Raw genomic sequence first — 21,565 nt, forward strand, 5'->3', positions numbered from 1 at the left:
TTAAATGATCAAATAATAATTACAAAGACACAAAAATACTATAATATCTTCTTCTTAGCACATTATTAGATTTTTTATTTGTTTATTTATTTTGGTAACACTTAACAGTAATGTTAATTAGTAAATATAAGTTAACTACTTTAGTTAACATGAATTAAGCATGAGCAATACTTCTACAGCTTTTATTAATAGTAGATTATGTTAATTTGAAAATGTACTAATGCATTATTACAATCACAAGTTGTTAACATTAGTTAATGCACTTTGAATGAACATGAATGACTGTATTTTCATCAACATTAACAAAGATGAATAAATACGGTAATAAATGTATTGTCCATTGTTTGTTCATGTTAGCTAATACATTAACTAATTTAACCTTACTGTAGAGTGTTACCCTTTATTTTATTTTATTTATTTTGTTATTCTTTGTCACAAAGTCACAATACATGCAGCTTTTACCAGCTAAATCCTCCTCTATTTTCCTGAGGCACGTTCTGATCTATTACACTCTGTTTCCGTTCCTAATGCTTTAAATGTAAGAAACAGCTGCGCACAGACAACATAATTCACTGGAAACCTAAAATCGCATCCCTGCTTCATCCAGCTAAACTCCAGAGAGCCTGAAATCTGCAAATATGCTGAATATTGATCAGCTCCATGATATAATCAAACATGACAGCATGTTTGTAAGCTATCCTGCATCTGTAGGGCTAATAAAGTCATCTAAAACATGCAGCCATCGGCCTGCTAACACAATCACAGCTTCATTTAACCACCACGACTGACAAAGATTTCCAGGGAAAACGACTCCAGATACAAGCCAGGCAAATGCGATCCGGATAGACAGAAGCAGAGGAGAAATAAGGAAATTGTGTGAGTGTGACAGCTGTCGTTTCTCTTTGCATAAGAAAAAAAACCCTTCTGCAATCACTTGACAAGTACGACAAACCTAAGTGTGTGTGTGTGACCACGAGAGAGATGTCACACAAACAAGCTGCTATTTCCCACATCCAAAGTAGATTTAAAGTGCTAAAAAAAAGTTTTGAAATGCAAATAAAGGTACAAGTTTAATTTAATCGCACACTTCTCCACACAAAACGTGTCTGTTTGCACATATTCGCACAGGAAGCCGAAGAAACGTCCTGCTTTCACAGCTCTTCAGGCTCACTGTAACTGGAGTTACTTAAGATTCAAAGATCCAATTGTGAGTCGGCGAGCAGGATGAAGAAAACAAACAAAACACTCGCACGCAAAGGCATTCAAATGTGTTACACGAGCAGAAAACTAACAAGAGATCGAGAGTCTCCTTCCACTGACTAACCCTAAAATCTTGCGGGGGAAACATTTCTCACAGACTTGAACTACTACAACAACCCAAACCTAATAATAAATACATACAATAAACATAAAAAAAAAACTAATAAAAAGTACAAAAACACACAACAAAATAATTTCCTGCTACTGTAGCAAGTTATTATAGTTAACTGAAACTATATATATATAAAAAAAACATTAACTTATTTTCTTTATAGGAACCAACATTGCTCATCAACTTGAAGTAGTATACTAATAAAGAATAAATAATAACTATACATAAATAAATACATACATACATAAAAATGACACACAACAAAATCCCTAAAAATGTGCAGTTAGTAAGCAGGATTATTCCAGTGTTGGTATAGTTACTCGAAAAAAATTATTAGTTACTAGTTACTTCTGTAAATTGTAATGAGATTACTTTACTAGTTACTGCATTTGAAAAGTAACTTTACTACTTATTACTTTACTTTACTTTTTTAGGGCCCTATGAAATTAATTTTTTTCTCAACTCCTTTTTAATGGTTACATTTAATTCTATTAATCAAATACTTGTCTTTAAATTAAACCGGACTCTTATTTTGACGTGTACGTGAATACTTTTACAGTTCCGTGTATGTTATGTGATGCTAGTTTTACTCAAATCAAAAGGTCAAATGCTCATGAAGCATTTAAAAAAACTAAAATAAAAAAACTAATAAAATTGATAAGACACCAATATTACTTAAACTTAAATTTTTTAAACAAAAAAATTAATAAAAAAAAACAAAATTATGGTCTAACTTCAAATATTGCCACAAACTACACTTATTATTATTTTTATTTTTAATAATTATTATTTTAAAAAACATCAATGTTTCAAATTCAAATAGCATGTTTTACAAAAAAAGAAATTCAATTTCAGTTTTTTTTCCTCTACTTTCTAAAGACCGATATTGGCGTGTTTTGTTCAGATATGCACATATGCATAGCATTATGGAAAAATAAATATGCGCTCCGTCAGGTTTACTGAAAGGCCATTTATTCATAGTGCTTGCTATGAATCCTTTATTCCAATCACACGGCTGGGACGAATCGAAACGCAGCGATCCAAGCAAACAAAGTTTCCCTCTTTCCTAGGCTCTTCAAAACCACTGATTACAAGAAAATGTTTCTAAATGAGCTCTTGACGCCCTCAGTATTTTCCACATGCGGGTGCAATCTGGCTTGTGTCTGCAGGTTTCTCTGTGAACGAGTCTCCAGCGAGCCGTAGATGAGCAGAATGAACTCAGTTTAAGCACCGGCCGGTTAAACGCTCGCGAGCACTGTTTCTAACCGTTAATCTTGTTAAGCGGACACTATTATAGCCACAAATCCCTGGAGTCAAAATAACTTTAAAATGCACTAATGAAGAGAAGAAGTGGGAGAGCTTCGGTGAAATTAATTAGACACTTCTCACGCTATTAACAACCGTCCCCGAACAAAGAAATTAAGAGCGTCAAAAATATCCTGACTGACACAAAACTATTCTTGATCATTTCTCTTGGTATATCCGTGCGAGTTGGATCTATAGTCTATTTAGAGACCAGAGATAATGTAAACCAGGGAGCACGTTTCTGCACATGCGATGAAAGTCAATGGGGTCTAAAACAGAATTAGACTGCATTGACCTTCTATGGACTGAAAACCAACAAAAAACACCCTCTCTTGTCTTTTACAGTATAAATAAAGGTACATAGGTTTGAAATTACATGCATTAATGATGAGTCATTTGCAAACATTACAAATCTTTTGTAACACTTTTTGTCACTTGTGATGGATTTTACAAATCCCATAACAAATCACATGACCACAGTATTCAGCGGCTGATGTTTCTCAATCAAGAGAGTCGTGCGATAAATACGTTAATATAAGCCCAGCTGAGGGTTTTGTGGTTTTGAGGGACATCAGAATGCAGACAAACACACACTGCTTCAGACGCGCTGAGTTTCCTCAGGGTTGCATCATGGGAAAGATGAAGAAGCTCAGGTTATTCATTCAATGTGTGTGTGAGAGCGAGTAGAGGTATGTGTCAAACACACACACACACACACACACACACACACATAATAAGAACGGGCATTGTGATGTCTACACGAGAAGCCGACAGTCCACCTGCCCTAGTTATTAATTGTTGTTCTGTGTATATATGCATCGGAGGATGTTTTTGGCTGTTAAACACATCCTCCTGTCTGTGTGTGCGAGACTTTAAACCTTCCTCAGACTGTCGACTGCTGCTGTGTGCGGCACATACACTGATCTACCGTGAAAATACTGCCACAGAAGGAAAAAAAGCCTGTTTGGTCTCTGTATTTGGATTGTGTGAAATGTTTTGAAGCTCAGAATCCTCCGTACTACATCCTCCATCCAGATACCATACGCTTCGAATGTGTGTCGAGATGTTTGAGGAGTTTCAAACACACTCTCTCTAATAGTAGGTGTATTTTATGTTAAATGGCACACACTTTATGTCCCTTTCTGTTCCTTCATGTGTGACTGGTTCAGTCAAAGCACATATATATTATATATATATATATATATATATATATATATATATATATATATTCATTAAAGAAAAAGGGATCTTTCTTTTTTTTACCATATATATATGAATTAAAATGTGCATATTTGTCTAAATTAAGCTAGTGTGATCTTAAACCAAGGAAGAAAAAAAATCTGATAAAATTTGTTTCACTATAAAATAAAGAAAAATGAAAAGGAATATATGTAACTTACGTAGGTGAAGTTTTTTTTTTTTTTCACATGGATTTATTGTATACCATTGAATAATGACTGAATACATAAGCTTAAGCAACAAAATATTGTTTATTTTTGTTCAACCAAGTCTAACAGACCAGTGCAATTTTTGCCATTAAGTGTAGCAATAGCATATTTAGAAACAATTTAGAAATAGTACATTTCAGAAATTCAGGAAGCATAAAGGTGCTGGAACCTTCTGTAAAGTGTTTTTTAAGTAAAACACAATACTGTCAATTACATTCAGAACATTGGAAACCCGGACTATTAGAAAACATCTCTCTGTTGCTTCAGAGGCCATAACATACTAAGTCCAACTCTCAATAACCTTGGCCAAAACAATAAAGAGTTCAACATAAACTGTTGCACCAACAAAATAATACATAGTTCAACATAAAGTGTAAAGTCCTCGCTAGCTGCTATATGTTTTGCGTTGAGGTGATACTTGAGGCTCGATGTGCTGCTGCAGTGATATGCGAACGCTAGTTGGTGCTTCAGTATAATCGGTCCGCCGAAACTCATCCAGTGAGAAACGTTCCGCGGTGCAAAAATACGTTATAAAAAATGCGGGAATTTTTTTTTCTGTAATTAATTAATCTTAGTTAACGCGTTATTTTTTGTGTGATTAATTAATCTCAATTAACGTGTTAAAGTCCCGGCCCTAATATATATATATATATATATATATTTCTTTATAAATCTTTTTAAAAACAACCATTTTTCTCCACAGTCCGTGGATGCAATAATTTGCTAAACCATTTCATTATTCATTATTTGTTTCATTATTTATTTTTTCAGTCCAAATATCTAACCATTCTTACATCAAGACATTTACTTGGAGGAAAATGCTATGAGAAATTAAGTCTTAAAAATAATAATAAAATAAATTAATAAAAAATAATAATAATAACTTAATTATAGAGTTGGGTCCGAGTCCACCTTTGTCGAGTACGAGTCAAGACCAAGTCCACAAACATCGAGTCCAAGTCCGAGTCCGAGTCCAAAAGGGGCCGAGTTGGACTCAAGTCCGAGTTCTTAAAGGCCGAGTCCGAGTCGAGTCCGCCCGAGTCCAGAAAGTAATTAATTTAAAAAAGAGTATAAATTGGTATTGTACATTTTTACATTCTATTAATATTTTAACCTTTCAACCCATTAAACCAATGGCAATATAAAAATGTAATAAAAAAAATACCACTGTTACATCTAGTCATTGCCATTGAACATTTTTATTTTATGTCAACCTAACTAGTTTCCTATCAAAAAAGTTTTCAAAGGTTTTATTGTATTACAAGTGCATGAAAATACAAATGAACCTATTTTATTATTGTATCACACTATATTGTCCTCCAGTTAAAGATGACATTTCAGTTATTTAATGCCTCTCCCCCACATTTGACAGAGGTAAAGTGCAGCCAATGAGGAGATCCTTAATGATGGCATTATGAATTTCTTGTTGTCTTGGAGAACTTGCATCATAAAGTTGCATTGCTTGTTTGGTCAGTTCTGGTCTTGCAAATCCTGCAATGCTGAGCTGTGCAGCATCTGTTGGTTGCTGCTGCTGTCTCTGGTAGTCGGTTGCATCGGTTTTCGGATCACCAGTACACTGAACCGAAAACCGTTTCTTTCGGAGTCGTCCGATTTGAGAACCGATGAACTTATGATACTGCGCATGCGTGTAATTTTTCAAATATTTTGTTAAACATCGGAAAGTGTGATAAAACTATATAAAAAAAAAATATATATATATATATATATATATATATATATATATATATATATATATATATATATATATATATATAAGTTTTTTTTTTTTTTTTAAGATCGGGGCTACATGTTTCTAATCTGTATATTGTAGATTATGTATGGGCCAAAGGGGTTTTCAGGGAAGTTAGACAATAATTAAGACTCTAAAGACATGTTTAATATGAATAAGGGATTATGAAATATCTGTACTGTATTTATAGTTAATGATGACAGATTCACAAACTGAGTTTGAACAGGAGTAGAGCAGCTGATGATACTGAACTGCAGCACGTGCCGGTGTCCTGACATTTTATCCTACCCTGTCAGATTTTCCTACCCGGGTTTTGAGCGATTCTCGTTCTCGAGTCAAGAACCGGTTGTATCAGTTTTCAGATCATCAGTAAACTGAACCGAAAACCGTTTCTTTCGGACGCGTCCGATTCGAGAACCGAGGAGCTGATGATACTGCGCATTCGTGATTCAGCATGAAGCCGAATGACTCACAGCGCGTCTGAACCGAACTGATTCTTTTGGTGATTGATTCTGAACTGATTTTGTGCTAATGTAATGAGTGCGGGTAAACCGAGGGCTTGAAGGAACGGCACTCTGACGAAACGTAAGTTCATTTAATAACAAATAAATCGCAATGGATTATGTATCCGGTGAACTGTTTTTTTTTCAACCGGTTTATTGAATCAAACCGTCCGAAAGAACCGGTTCGCGGAAAAGAATCGAACTTCCCATCACTAATCCACATTGATATCCAGTGAGTGGTGCGTGTGTTTCGTCTGCAAGCAGGAGACTTCTGCCTGCCGGTGTGGTGCAGTAAAATGACAGAAGGGGAGACATTCATTAATTTATCATTTCAATTTTATGCTGGTTTTATTGTTACACATGACGTGGACTCGACTGTACTCGGAATATTTTCCGAGTCCAAAATGTTCAAGTCCGTGTCAAGTCCGAGTACAAATTCACCCGAGTGCGTGACAAGTCCGAGTTCATTCAAAATTGGACTCGAGTCCGGACTCGAGTCCGAGTCCAAGTTCGAGTACCCCAACTCTACTTAATTATTTAATATAACTTAATTATTAATATATTAAACTACTTAATTCAAAGAGAAAGCAAGTCTATTCTCCAACACTGTGTGATTGTGCAACCCAAACCTCATTTTATGAATTGAATTCATTTTTATTTATTTATTTGGACCCACTTTATATTAAGTGGCCTTAACTACTATGTACTTACATTTAAAGTAATAATTTAGTACAATGTACTTATTGTGTACATACATGTTTTTACATTGTACTTATATTTAAAAAAAAAAAATAACTAGATGTCATTACATCTGTATTTAATTTCTGTAATTACATTTATAATTACACTGTTGACCCATACTTTACACCTTAACCCACCCTTAAACTTACCCATACCTCCAACCCTCTCCCTAACCTTACCCCATCTCACCTCAACAGCAGCAAAAGTGTTTTACAATACAATTTGAACACAATAAGTACTTTGTACTTATGTTTTTGTGTAAGTACATAGTAGTAAAGGCCACCTAATATAAAGTGGGACCATTTATTTAATATAAATTGCAATTAATACAAATACAAGATTTATAGGAAAAACATAAGCATGAAGGTCCAACCTTAAACATAACTGTCAGTGGAGCGTAAACAGATTGTATGAAAAAGAGCAAATGAAATTGTACAAATTAATATGAATTAATCCCAGATTTGCCAAAACAAAAATAGTAGCACATAACCACCATTAGACAGTGTTGGTTTGGACCTGGACGCATACAGGATCTGCGCTCATCTCTAAGTAGATTAGTAAGTGAGAGATTGTCTGGGATTATCCTGGGATATTAAGAGAACATCTTTATTTGCCTGTAAACTCAAACATGACTTTAATCTGTGGTTTAACACAGACATCATGAGGACTGTAGAGACTCAATACCTGATGAAGACTAATCCATTCACCTTTGAGCCATCCACACACTTCAAATACACAATACAGTCACGATGTGTGTTAAACAATGCAGCAAATACCAGTAAATTAACTACTGCGCTTGTTTTATTCATTGTTTTATTCGATCTCCCGTAACGCTGCATCTGAAATAGAAACTCCTACAGATTCATATTTAATAAGGTCAGCCATAAAATATAACTATGTCCACACCTTCTTAAAGTTTCACTGTGTGTCTTTAGTGAATCCTGACAGTAGGAAAAAGTGCACAAAAGTTTGCAATAATTAGGATTTTTTTTATTTAATTTTTTTTATGTTTTTGAGAGAAGATGCTTTCTCGCATCAAGACTGCATTTATTCAGCAGAGATCATAAACATGAGTAAGTCTCTTTTTATTTATTTATTTATAAACTTGTACTAGTCTTCAAATAACGTGTAAACATTTTACTAGTTAGACTTTTTCCAAACGATAATTCCTGACTAAATGTATAATCAAGTGAAATATTATGAAGTTTCAATAACTATATACACTACTATACCATTCAAAAGCTTGATATAAATAATAGAAATGTAACAAATAAATGTAACTGTAACAAACAATGCTGCTCTTTTAATTTATCCCCCCTAAAAAACCTGAAAAATATTCTCAGCTCTTTAATCTTTAATAATAATAATAATAATAATAATAATAATAATAATAATAATAATAATAATAATAATAATAAATGTTTTTTTTTGGTAGAAAATAAGATTGTTAAAAGGATTTCTGAAGGATTGTGTGACTTGAGTAATGATGCAAAAAATTAGTTTGAAAGTAAGCTTTGATTGTTCCTAATAAACTGTTTAACTGCTCCCCCAACTGGATATTAAATTATGTTGTAGGATAATTAAATATATTCTTAATAAACTACAAACATTAAATTATATAGATTTGTTTTATTGTCACATTCTTTCTTGTAACTCCTCACTCTCAGTGTCACAGCTGAATGAGAGGCTCATTATGCAGCTCATTATGCGGCTCATTATGCAGCTCATTATGCGGCTCATTGTGCAGCTAATTATGCAGCTCATTATGCAGGCCTTTGTCTTCTCAGGTGTAAATCACAATGATATTCATGATAGTTGACGCCTACTCGCATATGACTTTTACCAACAAAAAGTGTCTTAGAAAATTTAAATCAATATATTGTTTTCTGTGAATGAGTAAACAAGATGATTTTCACATAATTTAGAAAATAAAAATCCAGGTTACTAGCTCCAGTTCTCAACAGTCCCGGGATCCAATGTTATGTATGTGTTTTATTGCCTTATTCAAGTGATTTAACATTTTTAGTTTTTCACTAACCATGCATAACATTTTTTTTCTCAAAAATACAATCATGTACATACATGCATTTCACATATTATTATAGCCCAGTTTGTGCTGATTACAGTGATATTAGACTTTACCCATTTTGATATTTATAAGAAAAGGAAAAAAACACAGATGTCAGGGAATGACAAAACTTCTCCAGGCCCCAAAATACCCTTAGACTCCAGAGGGTTAATCAAGAAAAAACAGCAAATCAGTGAAATTGTGAAATATTTGCAACAGCTGTTTTCTATTTAAATATATTCGAAAATGTAATTTATTTCTGTGATGCGCAGCTGTATTTTCAGCATTACTCCAGTCTTCAGTGTCACATGATCTTCAGAAATCATAATATGCTTATTTACTGCTCAAGAAACATTTCTCAATTTATTTATATATATATATATATATATATATATATATATATATATATATATATATATATATATATATATATATATATATATCAGAATTACAATATTACCAAAAAATGTTTTACTTCCAAATGGAGACTTTCAGTCACATAGCACACAAATTCGTCCTTCAAATTCCTCATAAAAATGTACAATGTGAACAATAAACCACTGTAGACATCAGTATTTTAGGAAAGCTTCAGCAGCAAATGATTCTTTCCTCAACGAAGGACAAAAACACTCCCACAGGTAATTTAATTACAGCAGTAGGTTTCAGTATCTCCAGCCTTTAAAAACATGAGCGCTGCTTCTCTTTTTGCTTTACAGCAGTTCAGAGCTGGAGACGGTCGAATCGGTGGATGTGTGTGAGCTTTTAAGTCTATCTGTCAGAGCATTCGGGGCAATTTGTGTTTTTCTGACTGTTGCATATCAAGTGGAAAAAAGGAACAACGCAGCTCATTCGCTTTTTTAATTAGTCGAGCCTTATAACATGGATACCCACAAACAAATGGTAAATAAAAAACGATTGACCTAATGCTATTTTCTCTAATTTTCTCTCTAAATCCCTCTTTCCTACTTCTCCTGCTCTGCTTTATTACAATTACGTTCCTCTCTGTCCAACATTCATATCCTCTGTAATGACGGCAGCACCTCTAATCGCCCATTATGGTCATTTTCTATTCAAGGAAGAGAGAAGCTGGTTTCTCTGAATCAAACATTAGGGTTTACACTGTCCCCAAAATATAAGTAAACTGCCTACATAAGCCACATTTCTGCGTGCACTACTAAGAGCCCTTAAAACAAGTATGCAACATAATCAAGCTGAGATTCTAAACAGCTTATTTAGAAACATTTCAAGGCACTAATGCATTATTATATTACACTAATACACAAGAAATTCAATCTAGTGGCACACATGAACTATTTTCCCCAATATGTGTTATTATTTGCTTATTACACGATCATGCTGCTAGCTTAACAACATTCGATTAGCATCAAATATTGCCTTTTGCATTTCGTATAATTCATATTCATATTATGTTTGTGGTGTTTTTTACAATGAAAGCATAAGACTCACCCAGAGTCGCAGGCTCCAGCACACTAGCCAATAGCAGCACTTGTAACACTCCCATGGCCCCGCCCCTCATTCTGGATTGGCTGGTTTGCGCGTGGCTCCTCCCCTTCCAGCTGATTGGTTAGGTGAGTATGCAGCGAGTTCACTCAAGATTTGCAGCTCAGTGGTTCTTTCTGTCCAACAATTCTCAAGCCACCTATGAACACAGAAAGAGAAGAAACTACTGTTTCAGTGGTCAACGGCCAATACTCACTCATACACACATAAACGCAAAAGTTGGAATACATTTTGAATTTGTGTTTTTGCCATTAACGGTCAACTAACTGAAATAAGTTGAAGTTTACTTTTTAGTTTCCCATATTTCAATAATTCAGTGTTATGGATCGTAGTTCTGTGGCATTATTATTCAAAACCAGCAGCGTATGTCCGATGTGTCAGTCTGAAACAACACTGTCTCCCAGAAGCAGCGGGCGATTGTTCTGACAGCCGATGACAGTGATGGACCGTCCCGGGTCAAAGGTCACTTGACAAGGACGTTTTCACTCAACAAAAACAAACCAAAAAAACCCTGTTTATAAGGTCAACACATTCTCCTGCAGGCAGCGGAAGACTAAATAACTCCACATGTCTGTGTGGGAACTGAGAAGTGCTGTCCCATGATGCTTTGCACCACTGCTTTAGTGTTAATTAGGAAATAACACCAAACGATGATCATAACAGGCATATAATGACGGCATGTCACAGAAGCAGAACACACATCAACGCTTTTATAGATTTAAAGCCTTGTGGAAGTGCATTGTGAGAGCTTTCAGATAAACCCTGGTTACAAACAAGCCTTTAAACACCTCTCTTGCCCACACTCTCTCTCTCTCTCTCTCTGAAAATGAAAAAGTAAATGCTAATTTACTATTTATTCATAGCTAATGTAGCTATGAATAACATGGTCATGGTTTCAGTTAAGGTTTTTATTAATGTTATTATTTTTTTTCTTAAATTTATTAGGAATAAATGTATACATTCAATATTTATTGATTCTACATAGTACTTAAACATATATATATATATATATTTTTTTTAAACTTAAAAGTTTTCTATTTCTCTCTAGCTCACCCACTCCATATGTAAACAAACACATTTTAAATGTATTAATTATATTTATTTTTAATATCCAGTATTGCTATTTTATTTTATTTCTGTTTTATCTCACTTATAAATACATTAACATTTAATCATTTAGCAGACACTTTTATCCAAAGCGACTTACAAATGAGAAATAAATAGCTTTTAGTTGACAATAATAACACTGTTATGCACACATGCCAGTTCCTTTAATGTTTACAATGTTTTGTTTTTGTTTTTTTTTTTATTACTGGCTGCATCACATTTATTTTATCGTGGAAGATATTTTCTTTTAATATTTCAAAATTGCTTAAAAATAAATAAATAAATAAATCTTAAACTAAAATAAAAAAAATAAAAAAAACATACAAACATACAAAAATTCATGCATGCACACACACGCACAACTTTATTGTCAACTCCAGACCGACCGCACGTTACTTCTTCTGAACTCATGTATTTATTATTCAGTCATCTTAATCAATACAATCAAGTTTACAACTTTTTCTCAAGGAAACACTGGACTGAAGACTGCACTGGAAATATGATTTCATACGGTTCCACACTCATAAACATCTGTGGAACTAGAGGACATTAGGTGATAGGTGAGATGTGTGTGATGTTATAAGGGTGTGACAGTAAGGTTTACAGCTGTTCATGCACTCAGTGTTTAATACTCAGCCCTGCCTAATACATATGATCATGATGATAAAAGCTGCCGCTCAATATCTAATCACAGTTTTGCTGATGCCCTGCAGGAACAGCCAGATAAAATTAGTGTAAGGTTTGAGACCGACCATCTAAACCATTAAGTTAACTAAAATGAAAACAAACAAATAAACAATAAATAAATAAATGAATGAATAAATAATGGTACTTAAAACACTTAAAAAAACAATGTTACTTATGTTTTAAAATAATAAGTAGCTTTAGCACAAAAGCAGTCTTTATTGAATTTTTTTTTAGCTGTAATTTCTAGCACAGGAGATAAATTAAAAGAAAAATAAACAGATGGAAAGATTATAAATTAAAGCCGATAACATCCTTATTGTGTACATATGGAGATTCAGGAGTGAAACAACACGTTTGTTTTAGAGAACCAATTCAGCTGCTTTACAATTCAACACACACACACACTAAAATCCCTCAACACAAAGCTGTGTGTATGAACACCTGTGTCACGCAAAGCTTCTGTCATATGCATTCTTGCATGCAGTGTGATTGTGTGTATAGATGCTAAGCTGTTTGTCTTTTGGTGTTCTCGTTTATATTTCTTTCGCTGCCATTCTGTGAGTATATATGGCATCATAACTGAATGAGACTATGGTCTACACTACACACAAACACACAAGCTTTTTTGAGAAAGTAAAAATGCACAAAGTTTCCTGTGAGGGTTAGGGTTAGGTGTAAGGTTGGTGTAGGGCCATAGAATATACAGTTTGTACAGTATAAAAACCATTACACATATGGGATGTCCCCACTTTTCACAAAAACAAACATGTGTGTGTGTGTGTTATAGTGTGTATGCATCATCAGTAATGTGTGCAGACTGTGACTGAGGAACTGGCCAATCAGAGCAGAGGAGCAGGCCTGAATCCCCAGTGTCAGCGCAATCGTTGGGCCTTTTTGAACCCTGATTCCCTGTCGTCAGCGAGTGCATTGGGCTTTTCGCTCGGCAAGTGAACCGCACTTTCAGAGAGAAACAGCTCTGACTGAACACACAGAGACAGCGTGAAGCCACATAAAGCAACCGATAAACATGTTTTAAACACGCATGCACACACAAACAAGCATCGTGAGCTGCAGCTTCGCTACGTCTATAAATGAGGGTGAGATTTCACAGAAATTATCACGTGCGCTTACACCTCTCATGCCAATTCTTTCACACTCGCTCTCTCTTTCTCCAAAACAAAATCTCCATGTTCACTGAAATGAATCTTGCTTCCGCCGAGGCCCGGCGCCAGTCTGGGGAAGCTATCGGGCCAGAAATGTCCTCATTAACTCAGAAACCAGCTTTGGATCTTCTTCAACTTAAAATTACCACAGGAAACGTTTGAAGGTCGCACACTCACCAGTGTAAACATATGCTCAAACACACACACATGCAAACACAACACTGATCTGAATACAACCTATTGGCAAACACTCCACTAAACAAACACACACACACACACACACACACACACACACACACACACACTGAACCCCCTAATTACTGTGTATCCTTTGTGACGGTCTCAGATATTGAACTGTATCCTCAGTAAGATGACGTATGTGATTGTCTGCAGACACTATTTCACACAAACATGTCAAGAAATGTCACTGGAATCGATAGTTACAATTGCATTTCCATCATTTATGCAATTCCCACAATTAAGGTTTTTTCAGGCAGTGACAAATAAAATAGTTTTTTTTTTTTTTTTTATGTAATAAATCACTGTTATTTTACTACTTTGTACATACTATTATAGCATTTGTTAATATTTTGATTTAGCTTTTATTTTGATAGTTTCAGTAGCTTTCTGTGGTTAGGCCATTTTATTATTATTATTATTATTATTATTATTATTACTATTATTATTATTAATTATATTTGTTATTGCATTTCAGCTTAAGTTTTAGTAATTTTAGTAGTTCTACTTACAAATTAGAAATGTTGCATTTTTTTAATTCATTAATTCGTTTATTTTAATATTACAAATTTTTTATTATTGTTCCTTTTTTTATTTAGTTTCTTTTGTATTCATCATGTACATTTTATATTGTTTTTGTTTGTTCGTTTGTTTTCTTTTGTTTATAATATATTCAACATGTAAAAAATATTTACATTTAAAATGGTTTAAATTGAATGCCAATTTTTTCTTATCAAATTATTTTTATTATGGAAAACCAAAATAAATCCTAATTTAAATACTATTTTAACAAACACACAGACACACACACACATACACACACAAATAATACAAATAAAAAATAAAAAAAAATAAAAAAAATAAAAGATTATGTAGGTTTTCTTGTCACGTATTCATTTTTTTCATAACGCTTTCTCTTATATATCAGATATCAGGGCAGGTTCAGTGTCCCGGTTGAACCAGCAGGTCTTTGATGTTCTCCTCGTTCTTGTGTGAGTTTAGTTGCATTTCAGAAGCTGCATAACAGACCAGGCTTTATGCCACTTGTTAAAAACTGCTGGAAGTCTTTCTCTTTCTCAGAGCTCTGCCGGTGTAATTTGGGCAGCAATCAAATCAGACAGAAGTTTGTCACACATTTTCAAGCATGTGTTTTCTTCACATCTCTGTGTGTGTGTGTGTGTGTGTGTGTGTGTGTGTGTGTGTGTGTGTGTGTGTGTGTGTGTGTGTGTTTGTGTGTGTGTGTGTGTGTGTGCGTGTGTGTGTGTGTGTGTGTGTGTGTGTGTGTGTGTGAGTGTGTGAATGTAGGACAGAGTCCATATCATGATAACGATCAGGGTGTGTGTGTGGTTGTCCTTTAATCGTGAGCCGTGTGGAGCAACACAAGCTTTCATTAGCAAGAGCTTCACTCACACAAACACACACGGAGAAACACGATCCCATCGTTATCTGATGGAGCTGATTGTAACGCTTCCACTGCACTAAAAAACCTCAATCCCACTCAATCCTTTCAGTCTTTCAAAGGCCCAGCACTATTCATTCCTCAAACAGTTTGGTCATCTTCATCTTCTGGGGGACTCCTTTCTTTCAGCTGGAAACCAGACAACTTGGTTTGGTTTAAATTGGTCAGTTTTTTTCACAAGCAAGAACATCTTCTGCAGAAAAGTACTAATTTTGCATTCTTCATTACTGGATGAGCACCGAACGACATGCAGGTGTGGCACATCCTTTTCACAAAATCAAAAACATTTCATATTTAAATGTACCCAAATCTAGTTGTCTTGCAAACAAGTCAAATCAAATTTATTCATATAGCACTTTTCATGATACACATTGTTTCAAAGCAGCTTTGACATACTTGTATGTATCTGACATTACATAAAGAGCTGCTGTTTCATTCATGAAATGCAAATATAATTAATGTAAGGGTCCAAAACTAATGAACACTTTTACTTCCTCAAGAATCACTCACTCTTATCTTACAAAGTGTAGAGATGGATTTGCACTTGTTCCCTCGCTTTGCATGATTTTCCATTGTGTATAGAAAGTCAAAACAATTCCTCTAGACACACACAGCCATTCAAATCAGGATTCACGCTCACAATCAGTTCAACACCAGCCCAGTGTCAATCACCACCAGGCAAATGTTAGCTTAAACATATTTTAGGGACAAATGTGTACCCAACAGAGAAATAAACCTGACAAAACCTCTTGAAATCTCCTTTTGGGGACTACACACACAAACATATTTATGTGTGATGTTAAAATGAGTAAGGTTTCAATGGTCTCCACAAGAAAGGCAATTCCAACAAATGCAGATTCCTGTAATAACATTACCGAAAACAATCCAGCTTCCAATTAGTATAAAGGCTGTGATATGCTCTTTCACACACACACACACACACACACACAGTTGTTGCTGTTCTAGCTGCATGTTTTAACAGAGATGAAATCTGAGTCACTCAAACCCTGAGAGTTTGCATATGATTTTCAGCGAGTTTTGTTTTGATTTCTTTACCGGAGAAGTTTGGTTAGTCTGCGTCGCTTATATTGTGCATCCAACATTCAACCAAAGACAGAACATTTAGACTTTCTTTCTTTCTGCAACTTACAGAACAATTATATTTTTGTATTATTCATCACATGCGATTGTCATGCATTAGTAAAGCCGGTTCTGTGATTAGTAGTAAATATCCATCACCTGCTTTCAAATAGAGCGGCACTTAATATACAGAACCATAGTTCGCTGACAAGCTACGTAATATCGCGTTCATGAACACGATATTGCGTAGCTCGTCAGCTCTAAAATCAAGTTTTCTTTTTTTCTGAGAATAGGGTTAGGGTTAGGGTTAGGGTTAGGGTTTGTCTGATTTCGGTGGTACTTTTAAAGAATCTGCTTCCGAGAGAAACACAGATCAACACACACACGCTCGGCACACGCAATGAGGAAGCAGTGTGTAGTCGGCTTGTGTTGTAGTTTGATCTCGGTGCACTTATTTGGAAAAAAAGATGCCTGCTGAGGGACTGAAAGACCAAATCATGTAGAGCTTTGCAGTTCCACACTCACTGTTGATCTCACACACACACACACACACTGGCTGATTTCCCTCCCACTGAGGGGACAATATGGTCGTCCACACGGGGCGTCTGATTGGCCGCTGTGTCCCTCAATCACTGCCAGCGTCCAATCGCGTGTTCTCTGATCATGTGACTGCGGTTCATTCTCCAACACACCTCTCTCGCTCCATCTGTTCATCTGGTCTCGGCGTCCTGGAGCTCGTTCTGTTGTTCGGTGTGTGTGTATGAATCATATGACTGCAGGGTGGGGAGTTTATTGCTGGATATGTCCGGCAGGACGCGGTGATATTGCTGTGGCCCGCAGTAGACGAATCAAGTGTGGGAAAGATCGAGAGAGAAATAGAGCGTGCTGTGTCCAGACCGAACGTCCACTGCTGTGACCGTCATACAATCGATTTGATTATTACCTCTATAAATCTACTGTATCATATCTGATTCATGGATCTCTAAACGCCTCTAAATGAGCAGCATGATCAAAACTTGACACTCAGTCTACTCTATACCTTCTGTCTTTTGATTGATAGTTTAGAGTTTTTGTCAGGTAAAAGCTCTTTTAGTATAATTTTACAAACATCACACACACACACAAACACACACACACACACCATTTTTCTGAGTAATTATTAGATTTGAGCTTTTTTATTTCAAGTAACATGCAAGCTTGAAAAACAAAAATAAACATGTTTATTACTGTGTTTATCGGCACTAAAATATAAGGGTTATTAAAGTTGATCAAAACTTGGCAAGGTCCAGAAAAGATCTGGCTGAAGATCACAAACAGGATTTTGTGTCAAATAACAAGCAGGGTTTTAAAACTCTACTTTAAAATAAAAACATAATGATAATTTTAGCATTTTAAAGATGTTGTTTACAAAGTTAAATACGTTTTAAAAGATCCGTCCACATCTTTGAGAAAGACCGGAAGAAAATGTCTGCTCTTTTTCTGAAATAGAAATCTTCTGTAACATTATAAATATCTTTACTGCCACTCTTGATCAATTTCATGCATCTTAGCTCAATAAAAGTAGTAAATTCTTAAAAAAAAAAAATCTTGAATCATAAATGACCCAATTATATGTACATTCTAAACTATTTTAGAGTTTGCAACGATTCCATCAACCACAAACTGTTTATTTGCCTTTTAAAAATGACCAGTTTGAAGGCATTTCACGAGCGACAGTGTAACACAAACCCTGGATTCACGTAATATCCCTGTATAGTGTTTCATGTTTTGGACATTGAATCCAAACTGGATTCAAAATCAGACAAATTACCACCATTGATCACACACACACACACACACACACACAGGCTGAATGGCACCAATTAGCCGCTGCACTGATATTTTCAGAGGGAGTAATTATGGAGCGGGACACAGTCCAGTGCCGACATTTTGGACTCTTGAGACAAATATTAACACATACAGACACACAGAAAGAGCCAGAGTTACACATCAGAGCAGCAACTGGATGAGCTAATTTAACTAACACAATTAACTAAGTACAACTATCTATTATTCGCTTGTTTGTTTATTAAAGTCAACATGAAACGGCATTTACAAGCCATTTGTTCACAACCCCAACGTGATGCATTTGATAGTTTAACTGGATAATTAACAAGAAAAAATGTGGGGTGAGACTTGTGTGAAAAGTGGGCATTTCATGCCAGAATGCTATTATAGCATGGCAAGATTTCAGAAACACTGCATTGCACTTAGAAAAGTAGCCTAAAATAGTGCTTATATTCATATTTGGCCATTGGTTAACCTTTCTCTGTATTTGCTGAGAGGAAATTTGTTTCACAGGGAGAGCGAGTAATTATATTTTGATGGAATATTATGAAGATAAACATCTTTTTTTTAATGCTATAATAACAACATGCAATGATGAATCGCGCACAATAAGACCAGGAACACATATTAAGAAAGAGCATGGGCCAATATTAGATTTCATGTGGGCTTCGATATATTTCTGTATTTACTGTGTTATATATATGCAAATTATTTTTTGGAGAGGAAATCATTGGTGTGTGGTTTTTTTTTTTTTTGGACAGTGAACACACACACACACACACACACACACACACACACACAGAATTATAAAGCAAGCATACAGTCTAGTGATGAACAGTCTACTGTAAGATACATTTTTAATGGTTTTGAAAGAAGCCTTTTCGGCTCATCGAGACTACATTTATTTGATAAAAAATACAGTAAAAATATGAAATTTTATAATAATAAAAAAAAAACAGTTTTCTATTTGAATATCTGTTCAAATTAAATTTATTTTTGTGATCAAAGCTAAAGTATAAAGTATTTTCAGCATCATTCCTCCAGTCTTCACTGTCACATGATCTTCAGAAATCATGATAATATGCTGATTTTCTGCTCAAGAAACATTTCTGATTATTATCAATGTTGAATACTGTGTGATACAGAACATTTTACTTTTTTTAGGATTCCTTGGTAAATACAATTGTCAAATGAACAGCATTTATTTTAAATAGAATCTTTTGTAAGATTATAAACCATTTTACATTACACTTTTCATTACACTTTTCATTTTTTTTTATCAATTTAATTAATAAGAATTCATTCCTTTTATTATAAAAATAAATAAATAAAAATAGTCACACTAAACTGTTGAATGGTACTAGAAAGGAGAATCAGAATTTCAATAATTATAGATTATAGAAAGAAATCAGAACGTTCATTTTTTGGGTGAACTGCCCCTTTAAGAGATGTGAACAATTCTATAGCTGTTATTTCTGGGTGCAAAAATTGACAAAATGAACAAAAATACATTGGCTGCTAGTCATGGAAGTTGTTCTCGCACACCGTAGGACTCAGAAAAGGCAACAGATAATAGTGCAAGAGGAGAGGCGCGCTTCAAAAGGAGTTATTTTACCTGCATATATTGACAAACAGCAAGAAAAAAAGCGCCATATCTCTTATTCCATTTCTGTGGCTCTTATCTCTCTTTCTCCGTCGCTCCTTTGATGGTCTGCAGGGAACACGGCCCACAGCCTGAATAACTGCTCCTCCATTCACATTCAAAGCCAGCCGTGGATGAATGCGGCTCCCTCGCAGCAGAGGCTTTTTATTGAGTAATATTTTCATCTTTTCATCTATGGGAAGATTGTAAATCGCACGGTTTCAGAAAGCGTAGAGAGAAACCCTCACGCTCGGCCAACGCATAATAAGACATGCAGAAACGCTCATAAACTTATAAACAACTTTTCTCTCTGCTGGATCTCTGGAGAGGTGTGTGTGTGTGTGTGTGTGTGTGCGTGTGTGTGTGTGTGTGTTTATGCTAAAATTCGAAATGGCCAAGGCCGTTTTTCAAAACTTGATGACAGTCATGCATAAATTATGCTAAACTTTGTCCTTGTGCCAAGTAACGCATCTATGGAATAATGATCAAACCGATGTTGGTGGACCAGGAGAGACGGAACAAGAGGAAAAGTATCCCAGCATGCTTTGCTCTCACAGAGCGGATGCTGATTCATACCACAAAGATCCACCATAAATGTTTTGTATGGCATTAAAATAGTATAAAGTGCACTAGTGTTTTTTGGTGCATTTTTCATCATTGGTACACAAACACACAAACATATAAGCACACACACACACACACACACATACACTAACACACACACACACACACACACACAATCACACACATACAGACACAGACACACAGACACACATACATACAAACAAACACACCTAAACACACACACAATAACACATAAATAAGCACACACACACGCACACACAGACATTCCTAAACAAACACACAGTAACACACAAGCACACACACACACACACACACACACACACATATATATCAATATATATATATATATATATATATATATATATATATATATATATATATATATATATATATATATATATATATATATCAATATGGTTATAAATAATATTAATAATAATAATAATATTAATAATAATAAAATTTGGCCAAAAGTGTGTGATCATTATAGCTATAAAATGACATTATTATTATTATTATTATTATTATTATTATTATTATTATTATTATTATTATTATTATTATACAATTTGGCCAAAATTGTGTGATTATATATCAATATGACTATAAAATGACATTATCAACAACATTATTATTGTTGTTTTTGTTGTTATATAATCACATTTATATATAATTTTGATAATACACTTATGGCCAAATTCTGCTGATACACAAACAACTGCAACAAACTTGGAATCTTGTTTAAAATCATATTTTAAATCACAATTTGTATTTATTAGATTTTTAATCGTCAGCTCTAACAGACCGGTAATTCCATTCTCTAGTGTTCCATGAACAAAAGTCACAGAAGGGTGATCAGCAATCTTCACTGTCCCTTCAAAAGTTTTGAGATTGCTTTTCTCTTCGCTGAAATGCTTGAGTAAAATCCACTCAATTAGAGCGTACCCAGAGTGGCGTTCTCCACCTCTGTCCCGCATCCTAATGGAGCTTGTTCCTGCCTCGTTCCCGCTGATGCTGACAGCTCATTAAACCTGAGCTCGTCACTGCAAACCAGACTTACAGACGTGTGT

The 21,565-nt window shown here is 34.8% G+C and overlaps 1 protein-coding gene across 8 annotated transcripts in view; it reads right to left on the reverse strand.

The window, feature by feature from the left end:
• The window catches only part of LOC128016417 (adhesion G protein-coupled receptor L3), a 251,076-nt gene that overhangs the window by 172,840 nt on the left and 56,671 nt on the right, over nt 1-21,565 (reverse strand). For all 8 annotated transcript variants that reach the window (XM_052600902.1, XM_052600898.1, XM_052600897.1 and 5 more), the window contains exon 2: nt 10,655-10,847. In XM_052600902.1, coding sequence (XP_052456862.1) covers nt 10,655-10,724 — 70 coding nt within the window. In that variant the 5' untranslated portion in view covers nt 10,725-10,847. The remainder of the gene's footprint in view (nt 1-10,654; nt 10,848-21,565) is intronic.

The sequence above is a fragment of the Carassius gibelio genome, chromosome A7 (genome assembly GCF_023724105.1).
Source record: "Carassius gibelio isolate Cgi1373 ecotype wild population from Czech Republic chromosome A7, carGib1.2-hapl.c, whole genome shotgun sequence".
NCBI classification, from domain to species: Eukaryota; Metazoa; Chordata; class Actinopteri; order Cypriniformes; family Cyprinidae; genus Carassius; species Carassius gibelio.